The sequence below is a fragment of the Vitis vinifera genome, chromosome 19, assembly GCF_030704535.1.
Source record: "Vitis vinifera cultivar Pinot Noir 40024 chromosome 19, ASM3070453v1".
Classification (NCBI taxonomy): Eukaryota; Viridiplantae; Streptophyta; class Magnoliopsida; order Vitales; family Vitaceae; genus Vitis; species Vitis vinifera.
In genome coordinates, this window is record NC_081823.1 from 6,350,055 (window position 1) to 6,371,771 (window position 21,717).

Consider the following 21,717-nt stretch of genomic DNA (forward strand, 5'->3'; position numbering starts at 1 on the left):
GGGGGTAAAGAAGGACATGGTTGAGCAAATAGTAAAACACAACCATCTCTTAAGAAACATTTTTAAACCATATGTATCTACATAGCTAATGAGACAATAAATATGACAGTATACTTATATTTGTATCATGTGTATCTCCACAAGGAACTTTTGTAATGTTGAAGCTACATCATTCATGATTATTGAAGCATATTTTATTAAAATGTAAGTTACGAGATTAGTTAGGGTTATTAAAGTAACTTGAAAAATACAATCAAGGACGATATATTAATCAATGTGTTTTTTCATAAGTTTGGACTCGTAGTAGGACCAACAAATGAACGCCATACATCATGTTAACATGCATTTAAACAAGTTACCTCTACAAAGATATATATGACTAAGAGTATGACCACTAAAGAAAACTATTTCACTAGAAACACATTTAGTAGAAATACTACAAAACACATTCTTAATAATTATATAGAGATCACATTGAGTAATTTTATAAATTTTTAGAAGTAATTTTAAAAAATTTATCAATTATTTAATGTTTGTAAGAAAGCCCTTCTCAACATTAACAATTGTTTTTATCTTCTTTGAAAATCACTTACTAATGGACTTAAACCACCTCATATAATCTAATATTTTACAATTTTTTTTTTTTTAAAATATATATATATATAAGAAAAATATTTTTAAAAAAATAAAATTAAGGAAAATAAAAATATATTTAAAGTTAATGAATTATTTTTATACATTATTTTAAACTCATTTTATTTATTTTACATCTTCTATTTATAAATATTAAATAATTTATAAATTTTTAATTATTTTTATTTATTTATTATTTTTTTATTATAAAACAAAATATGAGAAAATCATTATATATATATATATTTTATCTTCTTTAAAAAGTTTGATAAAACTTTATACTTTTTAATGATTTAAATTAATTTTAAGAAACGATGTCGTTTCAAGCAACAAACGTCCCGAACGACGCCGTTAGGTCCCTACACATGTCGTCTTCCACACCACTACCAGCTAGGTTTTACACAAAACCAGGATTTTCGATCCACAGTCCGATGCCATATCCACCCAATGCTGGTTCCCATTCGGTCCCGAATCGGATCAATTCCCGGTTTAAACCCGATTTACTCCATTCTCAATCCTGTACGTTCCGAAATTCACACCCTCTCTCAAACCTCTCAAACCCTAGCCCTACAAATGGCAACTCAGACCAATTCCAAGAGACCCATTTGCCCATCGTGTTCCAAACCCGCCCGGACCTGTCTCTGCTCTCGGATCCCGATTCGGGGTCTTGAGAATAAGGTGGGTGTTACCATTCTTCAACACAGTTTAGAAAGAAAGCATCCTCTTAATTCCACAAGAATTGCAACCCTAGGGCTGAAGAACCTCACTGTAGCGTCTGTTTCTGATGTCAATTTCGAAGCCCAGTTCGAAATCCGGTTGCTGGAATTGGGTTTGGGTCGGAATGGTTTGGAAAGTTTGGATTTTGATCAAGGTTCGGGGTATAGAGAAACCCTAAAACTAGGTTTTGAGAATGTTAATGGAGTCAATTCAGTAGAGAAAAGGCCTCAGGTTATTGACACCAGTGTGGGATGGAGCCTGGAAATGGATCATAAAGGTGTTTTGAACGGTGAAAATCCCTGGGAAAACAGGGAATTCATGCAGAATTCAAGCTTATCATTGTCCAGTGATGCCTCGGTTGCAGAGACAGACTATGAATTTACTGTCAAGGAATGCATTGGGGGGAAGAGACGAGCCAATCTGGATGTGGGTCTGGATGATAAGACTGAAGTTAGCCATGAGAACAAGCTTTTGAAATTGGATTGTAATCCAATTGAGACTGTTGCCAGAGAGAAGGAAGACTGTGTCATCACTGCAACCATTGGCAAATATGGCCTCATCAGCTCTCTCACCCATATTTGGATGTCCCAAACTCATTTACAGAAACCCAATTTTGATCACATTTTGGCCTCTCCAGTGGCCCTTGATGATCTAGCAAAAGGGTTTGTTGTAAAAAAGTTGCAGAAGAGGCAAGTGACCGAGGGACAAGAATTTGAAGAGTATGAAGAGTATGAAGAGTTTGAAATTGCTGTTCCTCCAGGAAGTGTACTACTCTTCCCAAGTGAAAAATCAGTTGCAGTGGAGGAAATTGATTTTGAGGTGAAGAACCTGATAGTGTTGGATGGGACATGGGCTAAAGCAAAGAGAATGTACAATGAGAACCCCTGGTTGAAGCTCTTGCCACATTTGAAGTTGGAGGTGGAGAAGATGAGCTTGTATAGCGAAGTGAGGCATCAGCCAAAGGCTGGATACTTGTCCACCATTGAGAGCATCGTGTATTCGCTCAAGGCAGTGGGCGATAATCCTGAGGGGTTAGACGGTCTCTTAGATGTTTTCGAGTCCATGGTTGGAGATCAAAGGCAATGCAAAGATGAGAGATTGAGCAAAGCATCTCTACTGTAACCCTTGTATGCCTTTCTGACTTTCAACTGTATTTTATCAATCTGCTTATGCATCAATTCAAAAATATGGTGCAGTAGCCCAGGTTCTACCATTCTTCAGCCCCCATCCACCCCCCATTGCAAGGACAATAGGGGTGGGACAAAGATTGAAAAGGAGGGTTCCTTTGGTCATTTCATATTTAAATTCTTTTTTTAAAATGAAAAAAATGTGTACATGTAGAGAGATTGGATTGATGCATTTAACAGCCAAGTTTACATAAAAAGAATTCATATTTGCATCCCATTAATCACTTCACACATTCACTTTAAAATATCAATTTTATTAACAAAAACTAACTTAAGTTGCACTCGAAAAACAATTTCTTTGTCCTCAATGCCCCCTAATTTTCAAGAATTAGTTACTTCAACAGAATTGTTATATAGGTGTTCAAAGTACGAACGAGATGAATGTTTGTTGTCTCAACCATTTTCTTAATCCTGATTCCAATAAGGAAAAAGGGTAATTTATAACAAAGTTTTTGTATTGTTGATTCCTAGGTGTAGTGCTTCTTCCCCTATATCGACTATTGGTACGAGTGGAGTAGGATTGACCTCGAATATAGAACATATAGGTATAATCTTATTGCAGGAACACTCATCGTTCGCTTAGAGGAAGTTAGCTGGAGCAGGACATTATTGGCTGTGAACTAACAACATTCATTGTAAGAAATTTAATATACCTATTTATTTTCTCAATTTTTTTCTTCTCAACAACAATCCTTTTAGGAAAACTTGTTTGTTGACAAAAAGTATTAGAGATAAGTTTAAAATTAATTCCTACGTTTTTTTATGTATATTTTTAATCCACACATTAATATTAAACTTCTTTGCGAAAAAAAAGTAATTGAGATAAGTTCAAATCTAATTGCAGCCTCATTTTTTTTAGTTCACATGAATAAGTTTATGTAAATTTTATTAGTAAAAAAAAAAAAAGACATAAAAAGAATGTTCCAAAGGATATTTTAAGTAAAATTTTAGACAACAATATTTTGATTATTTCATTAAAATTGTATTTGATAATAATTTTAGAAAATCTTTTTAATATTTTTAATATTTAGAACCTGTTTGACAATGATTTTAGAAAAAATAAATTATAACATTTTTAATTTATTATTTAAGTGTTAGAATATTTGAATAAGTTTATGTAAATTTTATTAGTAAAAAAAAAAAAAAAAAAGACATAAAAAGAATGTTCGAAAGGATATTTTAAGTAAAATTTTAGACAACAATATTTTGATTCTTTCATTAAAATTGTATTTGATAATAATTTTAGAAAATCTTTTTTATATTTTTAATATTTAGAACCTGTTTGAATGATTTTAGAAAAAATAAATTATAACATTTTTAATTTATTATTTAAGTGTTAGAATATTTGAATAAGTTTATGTAAATTTTATTAGTAAAAAAAAAAAAGACATAAAAAGAATGTTCCAAAGGATATTTTAAGTAAAATTTTAAACAACAATATTTTGATTATTTCATTAAAATTGTATTTGATAATAATTTTAGAAAATCTTTTTTATATTTTTAATATTTAGAACCTATTTGACAATGATTTTAGAAAAAATAAATTATAACATTTTTAATTTATTATTTAAGTGTTAGAATATTTGAATAAGTTTATGTAATTAGTAAAAAAAAAAAGACATAAAAAGAATGTTCAAAAGGATATTTTAAGTAAAATTTTAGACAACAATATTTTGATTATTTCATTAAAATTGTATTTGATAATAATTTTAGAAAATCTTTTTTATATTTTTAATATTTAGAACCTGTTTGACAATGATTTTAGAAAAAATAAATTATAACATTTTTAATTTATTATTTAAGTGTTAGAATATTTAGAAACGTTTCTTAAAATTACTGTCAAACATAAGTATCAAAAATGTTAAAAATGCTTTCTAAAATCATTATAAGTCGAAATCTAAGGGTATATTTGGTTTTTTTTTTTCAAGAACTGTTTTTTGTTTTTGAAAACAAAAAATACAAAAAACTTATTTGGGGAAGGGGGTGTGTTTTTGTTTTTTGTGTTTTTCGTGTTCTCAAACACCATTTTTTTTAAAACAATAAAAAGATGTTTTCATTATCTTTTCACTGTTCATATAATAGATTGTTTTTCGTGTTTTTTTTATTTTATGTTTTCTTAGCTGCTTTTTGTGTTTCCACAAAGGTGAGCTCCACCCAACCACCCCACCCCCACCCGTAAACCCTTTCTTCTTTCTTAAATTATTGAAATTAATATACTTACACATAGTTACAAAGTCATCATTTCTTTAAAAAAATTATAATTTATGTAAAAATTTCAAAATTGAATATTTTTTTTTATTTAAATGAATTGTGCATATGAAAATTATTTATATATTTATAATATCAAGTTAATGGAAAAAAACACTTTATTAATTAAAAAAATAACTTTGAAATATTTTTTTTTTATTTTTGAGAACAAAAATTGTTTTTCAGAATCTAGTTTCCAAACATAATTTTTTTTCTAAAAACACAAAAAATTGTTTTCAAAAATTAATTTTCAGAATAGTTTTCAAAAACAATAATCAGGCCTAACGGTCCTTTTTATCATAAAAAAAAATATACAAGTGATTAATTACTAAATTACAATTGTGCCCTGCCGGGAACTCACCTCCTCAGCCGACTCAGCTCACAACTCACCAGAGACTCGGTGCTTCTTCCAATGCTGAAGTTCTCCTCATGGCGTCGCCCACCTCACGAAACCCTGACCCTAACTTCACCAATTCTCTCCATCTTTCGCCTTCTTACCCAATCCCCACCTCTCCCTGACCACATCCACGACCCCCCATTCTCCCTTACCTCAAACCCAAAAGACAACGTCAAGAAGAAGAAGAAGAAGAAGAAGAAGAAGAAGAAGGAGAATGGAGAATCGAAGAAAGGCCAAACCTTTCCTTTCAAGTCCGATCTTCCCTTCGATTTTCGATACTCCTACTCCGAGGCCAATCCTTCAGTCCACCCGATTGGATTTCGCGAACCGCCTCGGTTTTCTCCGTTCGGCCCTGCTCGGCTAGACCGGAAATGGACTGGAACTGCGGCCCCCGCCGAAGAGGTGGTTGATCCGGCGGTGGTGTCAGAGCAGCGGAAGGCGGTTCTTGGAGAGCCTCTATCCGAGGATGAAATTGCAGAACTTGTGGAGCGGTATAGGCACAGTGATTGCTCTCGCCAGATCAATCTAGGTAAATTTTTCGCTTGCTATTGCATTTCGCTGTTTGGTCGCCCAGAATATAGGTGGAGTTGCTCTGTGTTATTTTTTGATATGGTAGTTTTGGGGACGTGTTTCTTTTCCTGCATTTTCCTAGCATCCAAACTAGGTTTGTGTTTAATTAGATATCCAGAAGCCTTCCCTCCACCATATGAGGGCCTTGTTTGGCACAATAATAGCCTGTTGCTTGCTCAGTTAAAGAAAAATCCTTAAGTGAAGTTATGTTTTTCCCTGTTGTCGATGGTTCCAAAGAAGTTAGTTTGGAAGTTATCGTTTCCTGCATTTTCTGAGCAACCAAACAAGCTTTGTATTTTGCTGGATTTGCAGTAGTTTTTCCGTCACCACATTAAGCTCTTAATGGGTAAAACAGGAAACATTTCATTCCTTGAAGAATAAAAAACCCCAATGTAGTTACTTAAAGACATTTTTATTCTCCTGATCCCATTTCCCCACTTTTTCTCTGTTGGAACTTTCACCATGTGACCATTAGAGACCGAGTAATCAATCTAATTTTTCTTGTTCACGCACTTGTGTATGGATTGAGTGAGCTACGGTTCTATCAGTGTTTTTCATTATTGAATGACAAGCAATTTGTCATTCTATGTTAGGGAAAGGGGGAGTTACTCACAATATGTTGGATGACATTCACAACCACTGGAAGAGGGCAGAGGCTGTGAGAATCAAGTGTTTGGGGGTGCCAACTCTTGACATGGAAAATGTTTGTTTCCACCTTGAGGTACAGACTCAACACGGCAACTCTCACAGTGGTAGAAAATTTGTATTTGCTCTTCTGGGTTTTCAGAGTTCATTTACTTATGCAGATTGTAGTGTTCTGCAGGACAAATGTGGTGGGAAGATTATATACAGGAACATAAATATCATTCTTTTATATCGGGGTCGGAACTATGATCCCAAGAACAGACCTGTTGTTCCTCTGATGCTGTGGAAGCCCTATGCACCCATTTATCCCAAGCTTGTGAAGCCTGTTGCTGATGGCCTAACATTTGAAGAGACCAAGGAAATGAGAAACAGAGGACTGAACTTGCCCCCTGTAATGAAACTCAGTAAGCGATTTCATTTTTGAAGCTTAAGATAAACTGCTTTTTCCCTATTGGAATCAGTTGTGTGGATGATGATTTGCATTGACATTGATGCTGGTTGGTGAAAATTCTCATTCTGCAGCCAAAAATGGTGTCTATGTGAATGTAGTGGAGAGAGTGAGGGAGGCATTCAGGAGTGAGGAGGTTGTGAGACTTGATTGTACTCATGTGGGCAGCAGTGACTGCAAAAGGATCGGTGTGAAGTTGAGGGTATGAATATTATCTATTCTTTTATTATTTTAGGCTAAAATTTGGCTTCTGGTCCCAAGCTGTTGTGCTTATGCATCTATTTTGTCCAATCAATGTAGGATTTGGTACCTTGTGTCCCTATTTTGTTCAAGGATGAGCAGATTATACTATGGAAGGGGAAGAATGGTGAGGAACATGACTCTCAACACTGATGGAACTAACGAGTTCTTAAATGGTAAATGAGAATCATTTCTGAGGCAGTTCTAGAACTGAAAGACAGGCACAGAACTTGGCATTCTTCAAGTCAGCTCTTGCATATTCAGTGAGTTCATTTGTCTTCTCCACATACTCGGCAGGTCAAGAGAGCAAGCATGTTTACACGGTTAGATGTGCAGGTCTTCTGGAATATGTCGCTGCATTTGTTCTATTTGCACGATTTGAAGATCAAACCAAAGAAATTAGTGCATCAATTCTAGACCCCATGGTTTTGAATAAGCATGCAAAGCCAACAAGTTTGCTACCGCAGCATGGCCAGTATGTTGGCCTGAATTAGATGAATGAAGATGTAAAACCTGATCACCAATGAATGTAAACCCTACTGGTCATTTTTCTAACTACTTGTTTTGACAGTTCAATTTGAATTCAATTGGATGATGAAAAATTTTGAATCCTATACTTGGTATAGATCACTTGGCTAGTACATTGATATTGAACCCTAAATAGTCACTTTTCAACTGGTGGACAATGTGAATACAATGCTGCAGAGTGCAAATAACTTGCTCTGAAGACACCGTTCAAAGCTCTAAGGAATCCTCTAGAAGAAAACCTCTTCTTCACTCAGAATAAATAACAGGCTATTGAACCCAAATTTGATATCAAGCTAATTCGAAATTTACCTATAAGTTCAAGTTGCAAGCTGAATCCAACAAAACAAGCCAGGTGGCGGGCTGAACATGATCAAGGCTATCCTCTGCCCTCCAAATACACGAGAATTAAGCAGGCTATAGTTTAGACAGCTCAACTTATGTCGGTATCTTGCACACATCTAGGGGCAAATACAACCAATTCAAGCAGCAACTACTAATATACAACAACTATTATCGTTCAACCATTAGTATTGACAGCACTCCTTATAGCTACTTTCTTCCAAACTTGTAACCTTATAGATATCACCAGTTCTTAAGGTTCCATGAGTATTTTCCTTTGTCCATGCCCTTTCCCAGCATGACATCCTGAACCGACCAAGGAGGTTATCCAGACCTCATCAGACCGCACTGGCTCATCATCATCGTTCCTGTGCCAGCTCCAGAAGGCATGGGTCAAATTCACTATCTTGAGTTCGCCATGACCGAAACTTGCTTCACGGAAGACTGACCACTCTGGCTGTGGATCATTATACCTGTAAATCAGTTTTAAACACATTACATTACTTGCAGTTTAGTTGCAGCAAAACACTTAGAAGAGAGAACCCACATAGACTTGCCAAAATTTAGCTTCTAAATTTATGATACTTCCATTTACTGAAAGCTTATGATCAAACAAAACCAAATGGGAAAAAAACTTGAGATTCTCAGTGTTCCATGATATGGTGAAGGGGGTGCACACTCAAAATAAAGCATTGAAAAGTTGGTAATAATTTCTTGACCTTTTTAGATGAATTCTGGGCTTAACTAATGGCCCAGAATTGTTGTCGGGAAAAAACACTTGCAAGACAACATCCACAAGCAAGAGAATTTCTTTCATTGAACATCATAAAAGAGTTGAACGATTCATATAATTTTCTTTCATTTGGTCTTTTTTTTAATTTTTCAAGTTGACAATAAGAAAGCTAGGGAGAGGACATACCTAGTAGCTAAGCCTTCCCTATTTCCTCCATCACCAATTGTTATGTGGATAGGACCACAAGGATCTGACCTTCCATTGTAGACACGTTTCTGTCAAAAATTGAACACATAATGTAAGGCAAATGCCATGAAAATTAAAGAGGAGAAGAAAAGATGAACCAGTTTGGCCATACTGAGCGCTCATAAGCATGCACATGGCCAGCGAACACTAAATCAACATTAGCAGCATAAAGCAATGGCTCCAAGGTTTCCATCATCCTGTCCCCTTCACCTTGATGAGCCTTGTTGCTGTTGTACCATGGAACATGTAATAGCACAAGTAGCCAGGGCGTCCTTTTTCGATCCACCCTTGAAAGATCAGTCTATAGATCAAGAATGAAAGGAAATGAGTAACAACACAGAAAAGATACAATGCTCCAATTCATAGTCAATTACAAACTTACAATATTCAATAAGATACAACATACATTTTTATGTAATACGATAAGTATCACTAAAATGTATTTAATCAAATGTGTGTCTTATAATACATTGTAATACACAATACATCGATACAAATGCCTCTAACTATTTGTAATAGTTTCTACGAAAAATCACTTGAAAAAAAAAAAAATTCTTAAAAAAGTTATTCTATTAATTGTTTAAAATGTACTTTAAGGTTAGAAATTGCAAACAAAGAAGTAAATATTCCTACATGAACATGTTATACACGTGTTGTCAAAGACAAGCACAAAAAGTTAAAACTTAAGGTCAGATCTTGTTGGCTAGATATAGCATGAGATGGAATAAGAAATGTGATAACGTATCTTATCACATGGTTGGTTGGGGATGGGAAATAATTTATCTCATCACGTATTTTATCCTATATTCAACCAAACATGGGATAAGACAAGCGATATAATAATTCATTCAACCTCTTTTTTATATCTCCTTTATATGGGATATAATAATCATAAGTTGAGATATGAGACATACATACCACATGGATAACTAATTTATTCATCTCATCCATTTTCCTTCATTTTTTTTTCAATTTTGTTTATATCACTCATTTAGCATAACAAAAATTTTGATTAAAAAAATTAATTTTTTAGTTTGAAAAAGAAAGGAAATAATAAAAAATTAGTGCATGATACAACCTAAAATATGAATATATAGTATTATTCAATATATACAAAATGCTTTGATATATTTAACAACCATGCTCCAATGAATAACTGAACTGCTCTTTATTCTAAGTCAGAGGGTGAGAAAGAGCACAAAAAATAAATAAAATAATAATATTTATGCGAGTCCATAGTCGACCATAGAAACAGGATGGACCCATTGAGCTAATAGCCGAATACTTGAATAGTGTTTCTTTTTTCAGTTAATACATTTATTCAATCAATTTATATACTGGCCCCATATATTAAAGACTGAATTGATCGATTTTTGCAATCCAAAGTAGCAGCAGCGAAAGAAGATTCCTATTTAAGTATGGAGAAAACACACTAACCTTTAGCCAGCTATATTGATTTGAGTTCAGATCATAAGCAGCATATGAACCAAGCATGACAACATGCACCCCCGCAACTTCAAAAGAATAATATAGATTTGAGGGAGATCCACTCTCTTGATATGGCATAGTCCATCTAGAATTATAGGATTCAAAACCATCCTTAAAAAATGGAATGTTCTCCTGTTCATGGTTTCCTTCTGTTACCATCCACGGCCTTGCACTTGCAAGTGGCTGCACTAGCTCACCAAATGTGTCCCACCGACGCTGCAAGTAATCTGCATATGAAAGGTCTCCAGGAAGCAGATGCACGTCATAGTTGCATCCATCTATGTGATCTAGTGTTGACTTCGTCCAGCCAGTCTGACCCAGATCAGCAGCCACAGCAAAAGTAATTGGGAACTGAGCTGGAGGGGTCTTGAGCTGGAATTCAGGACCTTGTCCTCCACATCGATAGTAGTAAATAGTGTCATGTTCCAGAGGCCCAATGACAGTGTGGTGTATCTTTCCCGAGCTATAGAATAAATAACTATAGGAGGTGCTTCCACCTAGAGTTATGGATGTGTATTTCCCCGGTGATGTTCCATATTGAACAATTGAAGGGGCATATTCATCATCAGTGATCCATGTGATTCGCATGTGCTTCTCACTTGACAAAGAAATGTGCACCTGCAATAGCAATTTTTTGCAGCACGGTTAATAGACAAGTCTCCAAATTAAAATTGCCAAAAATAAAATAAAATTGTGCACATAGAAGACAGTTAAATCAATTGCAATCAAACGAATATTCATACCAGTTGAATTGACAACATTCATGATATGAGGGAACTAAGGATTCTTAATCCGCATTATGACACTACATATACAGATTAATCCAATGTATCATGGTTTGTTAAAAGTAAAGCACCCCTGCCATGATTTTCGCACTACCATGTTTTGTAAGCACCAATGATTTATGCACTAGACAGTTGTGGTGGTGCAGACTGTAGCTTCAAAAATCTAGATTGGGTTTGTTCTTGGACATAGCAGGCTCAAATTTGCTTTAATTTCAGCCCATTACCTTACAATTTATTCTCACTAAGTTAAAGCTTTTTTATAACTTATAAATAGAAATAAAGCCCTCGGGGCCTGCCTCAAGTGGCCAGTTGGGGTGGGGATTTGGGAGGTTCCGAGTTTGACTCCCACGGGAAAATTTGTTACCCATAAGAAAAACATATAAAATGGAAATAAATTTGTATTCCAAAACTCAGAAAGAAGTAAAGGAGTTTGAACTATAATACTGAGAGACAAATGTGGTATCCAAGACAAGGAGTTCGAACTAGACGATAGATTCAAGATTTCCCTACACTAATGATACTGGACCTCCATCTTAAGTGCATTCTCATAGTTGCTTTCAAAATTAATGTAAATCATTCATAAACCATAGCAGTCCATTTCTAGGATCAAAACCAAGAAATAGAGAATATAGACACTGGAGGGAACCTCAATGCATTATTAGGAATTAAGAATTGCAGAGTGTAACACAAGTGAACCTTCATTTTCAACTCCATCTTTGTTTGATATTAAAAAAAATAAAAATAGAAACCAGAAATAATTCTAATAATTCACATTTTTCCCTACATTAGTAAAATACCAAAGAGTGATAGTTTGATGGAAAGAGAATCCGTAACGCTCCAAAATCATGAAAATGGCTTTTATCATTTTGGGAAGCTGCTGGGAAATTGACTGCTTGTGCCACCATGCATAGCTCATTCATATCATATTACATAAATACTTTGATACAATATCATATTAATACTAGAGATAATAAGCTATACATCTAATCTAATTCTAATATAGCCAATTTACAATGAGAATAGCATGCTAATATTAGAAATAGGAAGCTACCCATCTAATCAAATTCAGACATGGCCAATAAAATAGTAACCCCTTGTTTTCAACTCAGTTTCTTTTTGGTATTAAAAGAATAGAAACCGGGATGGTTCTAATAATTCACACTACACCTAAATTGATAAAACACCAAATATTAATACTTCGATAAAACAAATTTTATATCACAACAAAATCATGAAAATAGCATACTAATGTTAGAAATGGGACACTACACATCTAATCAAATTCAAAGATAGCCAATAAGATAGAAACCCTTTATTTTCAACTTGGTCTTCTGTTTCGTATTAAAAAAATAAAAATCAGAAATGATTTTAATAATTCAAGTTATCCATATCAGTATACACCAAGGATTGGTACTTCAATGAAAACAAATTTTATAACATTCCAAAACGATGGAGATTGCTTTAAAATTTTGGGAACCTGCTGGGAAAATGACTAGTTGTGTTGCTGTGCACGCCTCACTCTTCTTGTATTACATAAATACTTCGATAGAATAGTATATATGAGAATAGGAGGCTATACATATAATCAAATTCACATACAGTCAATATCCAATAAAATAGAAATACTAATATTAGAAATAGGACGCTATACATCTACGTAAATTCAAATATAGCCGATAAAATAGGAACGTTTTCTTTTCGACAAAGTCTCCACTTGGTATTCACACAAAAAAGAGGGGGTATGCCCCACCTTGGTAAAAGACCAAAACTTGATACTTTCATGAAAACAAATTCTATAATACTCCAAAATAATGGAAAATGGCTTTATAGTTTTGGGAAGCTGCTGGGAAATTGACTGGATGTGCCAATGTGCACACCTCCCTCATTACGTATTATGTAAATACTTCAATAAAATAGTTTACTCGTATTATAAATAGGACACTACCCATCTAATCAAAATCCGACGTGGTTGTCCAATATACGACAAAATAGCAGACTAGTATTAGAAATAGGAGGCTGCACATCTGATCAAATTCAAACACAAATAATATACTCGAGAATAGAATTCAAGTCGAACACAAAGCGCCACCAACTTAAACATGCAGCAGAGAATTTTCCAAGCATATCAAATTTAAATTCAACTCCAAATCCACTACCATATAAATGTAGAGTTATTCATAAAAAAAAAAACCATATCAATGTAGAACAACTGCAATGAGCATTAACACACACCATTTCCATTTCCAAAATCCCAATTCCACACAAACGAATGCTATGGAAACAGACCAGAACTAAAACACACCAGTTCCTCCTTTCGAAATGTACACTGTTTGGTTGCCCAGAAAATGCAGGAAAATAACAGAAAGCAACCTTTTGAGCCAGAAGACAAAACCTCCGCCCAAAAGAGCCTAACAAAACTATTAACCTTCCTCAAACTGTGCTCCCCATATATTAAATTTAAAAAAAAAAAAAAAAAAGAAAAAAAAAAAGAAAAAGCAAACTAAATTTTCTTGTCTTTTCCTTTCTTACACTTTCCCTGAAACCAAACAACTGCACCATCCAAAACAAAAATTATCCTCTTTAACGCAAAAAAGCAAGAAACCCAACACAATTCAGAGAATATGACATCATAGAAAAACCCAACACTGGATTGAGAAACAAAGTCAAGAGTCAAAATTTTCCAGGAAAATTATGAGATGGATCATGGATGAGAAGATTATAACCTAGAAACTGAAGAGAGATTAGAGATAAAGTGACCTGTTGGGGAAGAGAAGGAGCCTTCGGCTTCCATGGAAAATGCAAAGCTTTTCTGGGCTTTGGACGAACGTAATCGGCTGTCACACTTACAGAGATCACCAGAATCAGTATCAATATCAACTTCGGTTCCATTACTTACCTTCCAAAATCTGCAACACGGAACGAAGCCCTCGCAGCCTTAGCTACGCATTCATCCCTTTTAAGGATTTCTATTCTCGAGGAAAATGACAGATTCACCTGGGTGGGTGGTGCTGTTTGGCAATCCAGAAAATCGGACCACATGATGTGATTTTCATTTAACAAACAAATAAAAATAATAATAATAATAATAATAATATTACATATAATCGTTTATAATATTAAAAGTATTTATGCATGTGAATTTTACGATTAAATAAAATATAAAAAATCATAAAATTTTTTGTCAAAATATCTCATAACATGAATAAATATGCATAGGTCCCATGTTGAATAAAATCATAAAAACAACTATTTATAAAATTAATAATATTTATTTATTTATATTTTATAAAAATATAAAAAGTTATTTATTTTAAATAAAAATAATCAATTTAATTAAGCGGGTTTTTGGATTTAGAATAAAAGGAAAACCTAAACAAATCTATCCATCTATCCTCTCCTTTTCCATGGATAAAAATGTTTTGTAGCATAGAATTAAATGAGTACCCTATTCCTAAGCAAGAAATTGAAAAAAGAGAAAGGTGTTTGGCAGGGTAGAAAAAGAAGGTCAAAGTTCACATTAGTTGTACCCCATTTACACAAAAAGCATAAAAGGTTGTTAGGGTTTACAATCTTCTACGAATTATGGAATTTGGTAAAGTTTGTCGGCTTATAGAATCATGAATCAAGGTGGGGAATTTTGGCACCTTTAAACAATTTGGTCATAGTTGGCATTTCATCATTTCTTCAATAAATGATACACTACAAATCTTTTTGTTGTAATCCTTGAAATGGATAATCATGTTACAAAGTTTACGTGTAATATCGTAGAGACAAGGTTGGATGGAATAAAATCAAATTTATTGATTCGCATATTCTCGGATTAAAAAATAATATGGCCACCTCTGAAAATAACTTGATCATATTTTAGACGTAATTTAAATCTTATTTTAGAGTTTTCGAAATGTTAAAATAAGTAGTCTATTCTCAAATCTAAGTTTTTAAGAATATTCGTATAAAAACTCTATCAACCGCTATTTTGTTGGGTTCTGAGCAAATGCGAAGACAACTTCTTTTGCTCAAACAATTGCGGGTCAAGAAGGGGTTGATGGTCATCGTTTTAAGTACTCATCATGTTCTACTTCTAATAAGATGAGTTTACCAGTTAAGGCCATCGTTTTAACAATTGCGGGTCAAGGAGGGGTTGATGGTCATCATTTTAAGTACTCATCATGTTCCACCTCTAATAAGATGAGTTTACCGGTTAAGGCCAACTTCATAATTTTTTCTTCTTTTAAATTTAGAGTGGAAGGATGTTGGTTTGGAGTACTCATCATATTCTATCTCTAATAGAATAGGTTTAAGAGAAGTATTAACAGGTTATAGGTGAATTTGAAATTTTTTTTAAAAAGCCTAGATCGAGTTTAAAATCGAATATTACCTTGTCTCATCCTCCATACTCAAATTATATGTATAATTAAATAAAAATAATTTACTATTCAATTTTTCCTTTTTTTTAATACATATAAAATAAAATAAAATTTCATAAAATTAAACCTAAGTAATAAAAATTATAATATTTATTTATTGATAAATCATATTTATTTTTTATATAATTAAATAAAAATATATATTAAGCAAGTTGATATGTATGACATTTAATAAATATATATTAAAATATTTTCAAATCCATCTCGTGACACTTTATGTCATGAGCCATCACATGAAAATCTTGTCTTAAAGATTTGACCTTAATTAACCTTATAAAATCTTTTGAAATTAGATGATGAAGCCCTGCTATGAGCCATGGTATGAATGAAGGCCCTGAGATGGGTGCGGCGTGTGGGATGAATCAAACCACATTCCGTCCGGATGGTTAAACCCCGGGATGAGTGTGACATCAAACCACATGAAAAGAATTTTTAGATGAGATGGCTAAGTCCTTGATCATAACTGCCATAATGCAACAGGCTTTGAGCAAGGGAAGGTGAGGAGATGTCTCAGTTTATAGCTCAACTTAAAGACATGAGAAGACCTCCTGATCCCCATCATTGATCAAAAACCAACTGGAGCAGGCCAAGCGACTGCTAGCCTTCTTAACCATCCATGACTAATTTGACAGTCAGAGATGGGTTGGCCAAACCAACCACCCAACTCTAATCGTTTTCTCTTGCGTTGAAGAGGAAGGCCACAAGCAAGAGCAGTCCATCATTTTCCAAAGGATGAAACACAAACTTTTCTCTATTCTTGTCAAAAAATTACAAGACATGTCTCATTGGAAAGCTCTTGTACATATTTGAAAAAGGATCCAACAAGTTCTTATAGGGTCGGTAAGATAAGTGAAGAGAGTAGCTTCATCAAAGAGGAATTAGACGTTTAATGATTCCTACAGACCTCTGCCCATTAGGTGTTGGCATTAAGGAGTGGTAACTATAGCAGAAGACCAGTTTCAAGTTGTTGAAGCAGCAGCTAACAACATCAAAGTATAGTAGTCATTTCCTCCTCTAAAATTTCTCATCTGGCCTTGACATGTGAGATGATAATCAAGCTGAATTATGATTTAATAAAGGAAAACCAAAATAGAAAAGTGTTGTTTATAAGAGTATCAGATGAGAAATTTGTCCGCTTAGTTGAATTATTACAGAAGGTTATGAAGGATTAAACACACAAACAAACCAAAAGAGAGAAAAGTAACCAAAGATTATTGTTGACCGCAAACTTTCAAATGCCAAAGCACTTGACAGCCAGTTGGCAAACGCATTACAAACACACACATCCGAATGCAACACAGCAAACAGACCATAGCAGAGAAAGGAAGCCCATGATGTGGAAGATAATGGCCCTTGCTGCCACTTCAGAATTGCATATAACATTACTGGTTCCCATAAGCAGCAAGACTGACACATATATTAGAAATACTTCAACTGCAATGCAGGAAAAGTGGAGCTTTGTGATTAAATGTATATTAAAGTCACAATATATATGCATTCTATTCTACATGATATATTGTTTTTCACTTGCTATGGCAAGGTAGAAATGGATGGCTGCTAGCTTAAGCATTCTAATCCATCACCCTAGAAAAGGATGCCATCCCATAACTGGCCTTTAGCCCAGTGGTAGAGATCAAAATTTTGAAACCAGCTAGCAGCTCCAGAAGTGGGGTGCAAATAGTGCAGTGACTCCATATATGCAAGAACTAAAGACTATTATGGAGAATGTACGTGAAAGAAAGAGAGAAACATCACCTTGTGTCATCTTATTGCAGTTTGGCCTTCTAGGAATCCACAACAATCTCACTTGGGGTAGCTTTCACATCCAACTCCATTTCCTGCACATATATGTTTCAGCTACAATGACATTTCTGGGGAAGGAAAATATACTGCATCATAGAAATCCTAGTTTTCTTTACATGGAGAGTTAGATGCATTTATTCACATACCTTTCCTTTAAAGAGGTGATTGATGGCCATATTCAGATCAGTATGGTTGTCAATCATTTTACCATCAACCCGGATCTTCTTTAATTTAGGGGTGTGATTTACTACATCAGAAGCAGCTACAGAAAAAGTGGTCATTTTGGGGCATTTCTTCAGGACCATTTTTTCAAGTGATGGCCATTCAAATGGAATGTTCCCCATACAGAAGCTCTCGAGCACTGGTAGAGATTTTAGCTTCAGACTGCTTAACTGAGGGAGCACAATCTTGTCCACTCCTGATAATTCTCCTTCCTTACAGCTTACAATTTCCTTTAGTTCTTTACACCCACTTACTTTGACTTGTTTTAGTTGCAGAAAGCTTTGGGCAGTGCTAACTGAAAAGAGACTCTTCAATTTCTTGCAACCTTTTACTTTTAGAACTTTCAGCTTTGGGAGAGCGAGAAAAGGTTTCTCAACCTGAATGTTTGACAGTTCATGTTCCAACTCATCCTCGTCTGCTACAATTTGCTCCAGCTCTGTGCAGTCTAATATCTTGAAGTATTCCAGTTTGGACAAGCTCAGAGCCATGGAGGGTTGAAAGAGATTTCTTAATCTGTTACAGCTTTGAATTTCAAGAACTTCAAGGTTATGGAGACTTAAATGGGGATCGAACCCCTTCCATACATACCCCAGTTGAGGCAAGGCATTCAGTTGCAATACTCTTAAAGAAGAGAGTGGCATGACACATTCTTCCCCTATCAAAATGCCCCCAAGTTGAAATACCTCTTGCATTTCCTGACACCAACTGATTCTCACTCTTTCCACGTTCTGTAACATTTGCAGCAGATCGGCTGGAAAGAGAGTGGACAATCTGTCACAGTGTTCCACGGTTAGGGCTCTTAATTTTCTGAAGGACCCCCTTGGAAGGATGCCAATGTAGACCACTCTCAGGCAACTGAGTTGGGTTAGATGCAATGTTTCCAAATTAGGGAATGCAACTACCTGAACTCCTTGCACTGTATTGGTGATGCATTCAAACTCATGACAGTGCCTAACACTCAAAGACACCAATCCATTAAAACCCTCGGAACCCAAGTGGGGGAGAATATTGCGAGAACCTTCTTCCAAGCTGATCAAAGACAGATCCTCTGTTCTCTCAAACAATTCCTTAACCCCAACTGGTATGGGGCTATCAATGCCTTTAAGTTCCAGGGTTCTTGAAGTTGGATAATCATATTTCAACTTCTTTGTGAATATTGTGAAAGATAACTTGGAGCCTATGTATATTTGAAACCGCGACAAAGTTGGCAATAGGAAGTCTTTTGGAAGACACTTGGAACTGAATATCTCAACATGCAAAATGGTCAAGTAGGGTAGTGATTTAAGCTCAGTTAAGCACACATTCCTTCTCTCCTTGGTTGCTCCACAAACATCCCATTGTTGAAAGCTTCCTCTCATGTATAGTTCTTCCAATCCTGATAGACCTGATATCAAGTTTGGTGGAATTTTCTTTAGTGATCGACAGTAGGTAAGATCCAACAACCTTAGACTCTTCAGTTCTCCAATTTCCTTCGGCAACTCTTTGATACATGAAGCAAAAAGGCTAAGGATCTCAAGTTTCTTTAGCTTTCCAAGTACAGATATGTCACCTAACTTACGATGATGAAGGTGAAGCATCCTGAGGTCTGCAAGGAGTTGGATTGATGTTGGTAGTGGTGTGACATGAAGAGAATGATTGTAAAATATTTCACGAACTCCACCTACATCCAGAACCCTAAGTGCTTTCATCCCCTCAAAGAAAGCATCAGGAAAAATTTTTAAGCCCTGGTTGCTCCCCAGCAATAAAGTATGAAGTCTTGGACATTCCAACCCAACAGGAAGACTAGAAATGTAGTTGGCCATCAATGAGATCACTGCATAATGTTCAAACGTGTCTTTCTTTGGCCAATTCTTCAATCCATCCCTTGATTTTACCATGAATCGGTACTGGTCTGCACATGTGATTGATATGGCAAAGGCCCGGACAAGATCATGAATTTTCACACACCCTTGACATTTATCACTCTCCATTAATAGACTAGAGGATTTAAGGCCATTGATCAGTGTACGTACCCGTCTCCTTGCTTCATCTACTGTTGCAATGTCCTTAAAGCATCTCTGCCCCATTCCAAGCCTTGTTAAATACTCCACTTCAATATCACAATCTGCTGGAAATAGACAGCATAGCAAGAAGATCAAGGTGATTTCCTCTCCTTGGAGATGATCAAAACTGAGCTTCAGACAAGAAAAAATGTTTGCATCCATGTCTTGGATGTTCATAGGTTTATGCTCCTGAAGTTGCTTGGCTGCTTCTTGCCATCCATCTAGGTCTTTATCAATTAGAGCCTTTCCAACTGTTACTAGTGTTAGGGGCAATCCCCCACACTTCTTAGCAACTTCCATTGCCACAGCATCAACAGCAGGGGAATCAACAATCGCACCAGCATTTGATCTAAACAAGGCCCATGATTCTTGTTCATCTAAGATATTTAAAAGAAGCTTTGTCGCTTGGCCTCCCATTACATTACATACATGTTCAAGACGTGTAGTGAGAAGAATTTTGCATCCCTTGTGATCAACCCCATGGGGAATTCCTATGGCTGCCAAGTCAAGTATCTTCCAGACATCATCCAAGATTATTAGGATCCTCTTCTCCATCTTTAGTCTTTCACAAAGCTGACTTGCTCTTCCAGTTACTGTCTTTCTTTTGAATTCCAGACCCAATGTGTCTGCTATTTCTCCTTGAATCTTTATTAAGTCTGGAGCCTGAGAAACAACTGCAGTTACAACTTCATCAAAAAGCTTTTCTTCTTTGGTCTTCTTGCCAACTTCTTTCACCAAGGTTGTTTTGCCTATGCCTCCCATACCATATACACATACAGTATGGCTGTCATCACACTTCAATAATTCAATGATTTGATTCATGGCTGACTTTGTTGATTCAAAAGTTTGGAAATCTCCAGAGGGTAAGGACTCTATCCCTGGAGAAGGAGCAGGGTATGATACTTCACTAAAATTTCCATCTTCATGGAGCTCAGAAATGATGATAGACTTCCTAGACAGTTCCTTGCTCAACCAGCAACGAGAACTCCAATCAGGGCACCACCCATTAAAGCACCTCTTCTTTACATTGTCTTCCAACTTCCTTGCATCTTCAGTGACCTTTTCCACATTCGTTAGCCACTTCTCAGCCTCCAGTTTTATATGTTCCCCCTTTCTTTGTGCTGTATCAATGGATAGTTGTACCTTATATTTCACACTCTCTAACTTGTCAACTTGCTCCCTTAAGTCCTGAACATTTTTGTTGAACTGAACAAGATAATAAAGCTGACGTCCAATTGGCTCCAACAAGCCCTCTCGAATCAGAGAGGCAACAGAGGTCACAATATCTTCAGCCATATACCTATACTCCTTTCTTTCAGGTGGGGTTGAGAATGGACATGAAATATATCAAGCAAAGCAACAATGCTGGGAAAGAAGAGAATGAGTGTATCAGGTTGCCTTTGCTATTTGAACATGGCGCAGTAATGACAAATCCTCTCCACTTTCAAGTTGAAGGTGAAGATGATACAGAGTAGAGGCCAACACCAGCAACAGCGACAAAAGGCAGATACAGTGTACGTTTCTTACTGAGATAAAAGTATCCTTTTTCAAGCCTCTGAGTAAAGGCATCTATAACACCGATCTACCCCATCCAAACTAAAACAATTTCTTCTTTGACTCAAGACCATCATAAATTAGCCTTTAAGAAAACATACTAACATGCATCATCAGCCATTTTCAAAGCTTTATCACTTTATCTAAGATTCCATTTCATTTCTTTCCCAACTTTATTATGGATAGAAAGCAACCATGTGAAATTCATTTTCAGCAATCAACTTTTATTAAAGTTACCCATCAAGAAAGGAAAAGGAAAAATCCAAAAGAAAAAAGTTGTAAGGAAACAAACACAAGTTCTGGGGCCCAAATGACAAATGGGTATCCTGAGTGGTAAACAAGGCAAGGACTGGCTTTTCTGGGAATGGGTGGGATTGGAAGGCTCTTCAGCCCTTTATAATTGATCTCTAAGTTAGCATGGTTGATCCTCCAGTGGCAACCTAATCCTTTGTCGAATTTTTAATTT

At 35.4% G+C, this 21,717-nt stretch overlaps 4 protein-coding genes across 6 annotated transcripts; 2 read left to right on the forward strand and 2 right to left on the reverse strand.

Annotated features, from left to right (window-relative positions):
• The first annotated feature begins 982 nt into the window (after nt 1–982).
• LOC100260565 (uncharacterized) lies at nt 983–2,563 on the forward strand. The gene has a single exon (XM_002278487.4). The coding sequence runs from the start codon at nt 1,081–1,083 to the stop codon at nt 2,470–2,472; it is 1,392 nt and encodes a 463-aa protein (XP_002278523.2). The 5' UTR covers nt 983–1,080; the 3' UTR covers nt 2,473–2,563.
• Nucleotides 2,564–5,107: 2,544 nt separating this feature from the next.
• On the forward strand, nt 5,108–7,698 carry LOC100265780 (CRS2-associated factor 2, mitochondrial). Its single transcript, XM_010646133.3, has 5 exons — nt 5,108–5,710; nt 6,345–6,472; nt 6,575–6,800; nt 6,919–7,046; nt 7,145–7,698. The coding sequence occupies exons 1-5, from the start codon at nt 5,197–5,199 to the stop codon at nt 7,235–7,237; spliced, it is 1,089 nt and encodes a 362-aa protein (XP_010644435.1). The 5' UTR covers nt 5,108–5,196; the 3' UTR covers nt 7,238–7,698.
• Nucleotides 7,699–7,882: 184 nt separating this feature from the next.
• LOC100243461 (purple acid phosphatase 18) lies at nt 7,883–14,421 on the reverse strand. Its single transcript, XM_002278452.5, has 5 exons — nt 13,961–14,421; nt 10,368–11,036; nt 9,043–9,231; nt 8,871–8,959; nt 7,883–8,424 (listed from the first exon to the last, which is right to left on the reverse strand). The coding sequence occupies exons 1-5, from the start codon at nt 14,090–14,092 to the stop codon at nt 8,205–8,207; spliced, it is 1,299 nt and encodes a 432-aa protein (XP_002278488.2). The 5' UTR covers nt 14,093–14,421; the 3' UTR covers nt 7,883–8,204.
• Nucleotides 14,422–16,720: 2,299 nt separating this feature from the next.
• Nucleotides 16,721–21,379, reverse strand: LOC104877588 (probable disease resistance protein At4g27220). Of its 3 annotated transcripts, none has more exons than XM_010646134.3 (3): nt 17,580–21,379; nt 17,386–17,468; nt 16,721–17,064 (listed from the first exon to the last, which is right to left on the reverse strand). In XM_010646134.3, exons 1-2 carry the CDS (start codon nt 20,991–20,993, stop codon nt 17,415–17,417), a joined length of 3,468 nt encoding a protein of 1,155 aa, XP_010644436.1. In that variant the 5' UTR covers nt 20,994–21,379; the 3' UTR covers nt 16,721–17,064; nt 17,386–17,414. The 3 variants fall into 3 exon arrangements, with proteins under 3 accessions (XP_010644436.1, XP_010644437.1, XP_059591057.1); XM_010646135.3 differs by having other exon boundaries at nt 16,721–17,037; nt 17,580–21,307; XM_059735074.1 differs by having other exon boundaries at nt 16,721–17,468; nt 17,580–21,307.
• Between the last annotated feature and the right edge of the window lie 338 nt (nt 21,380–21,717).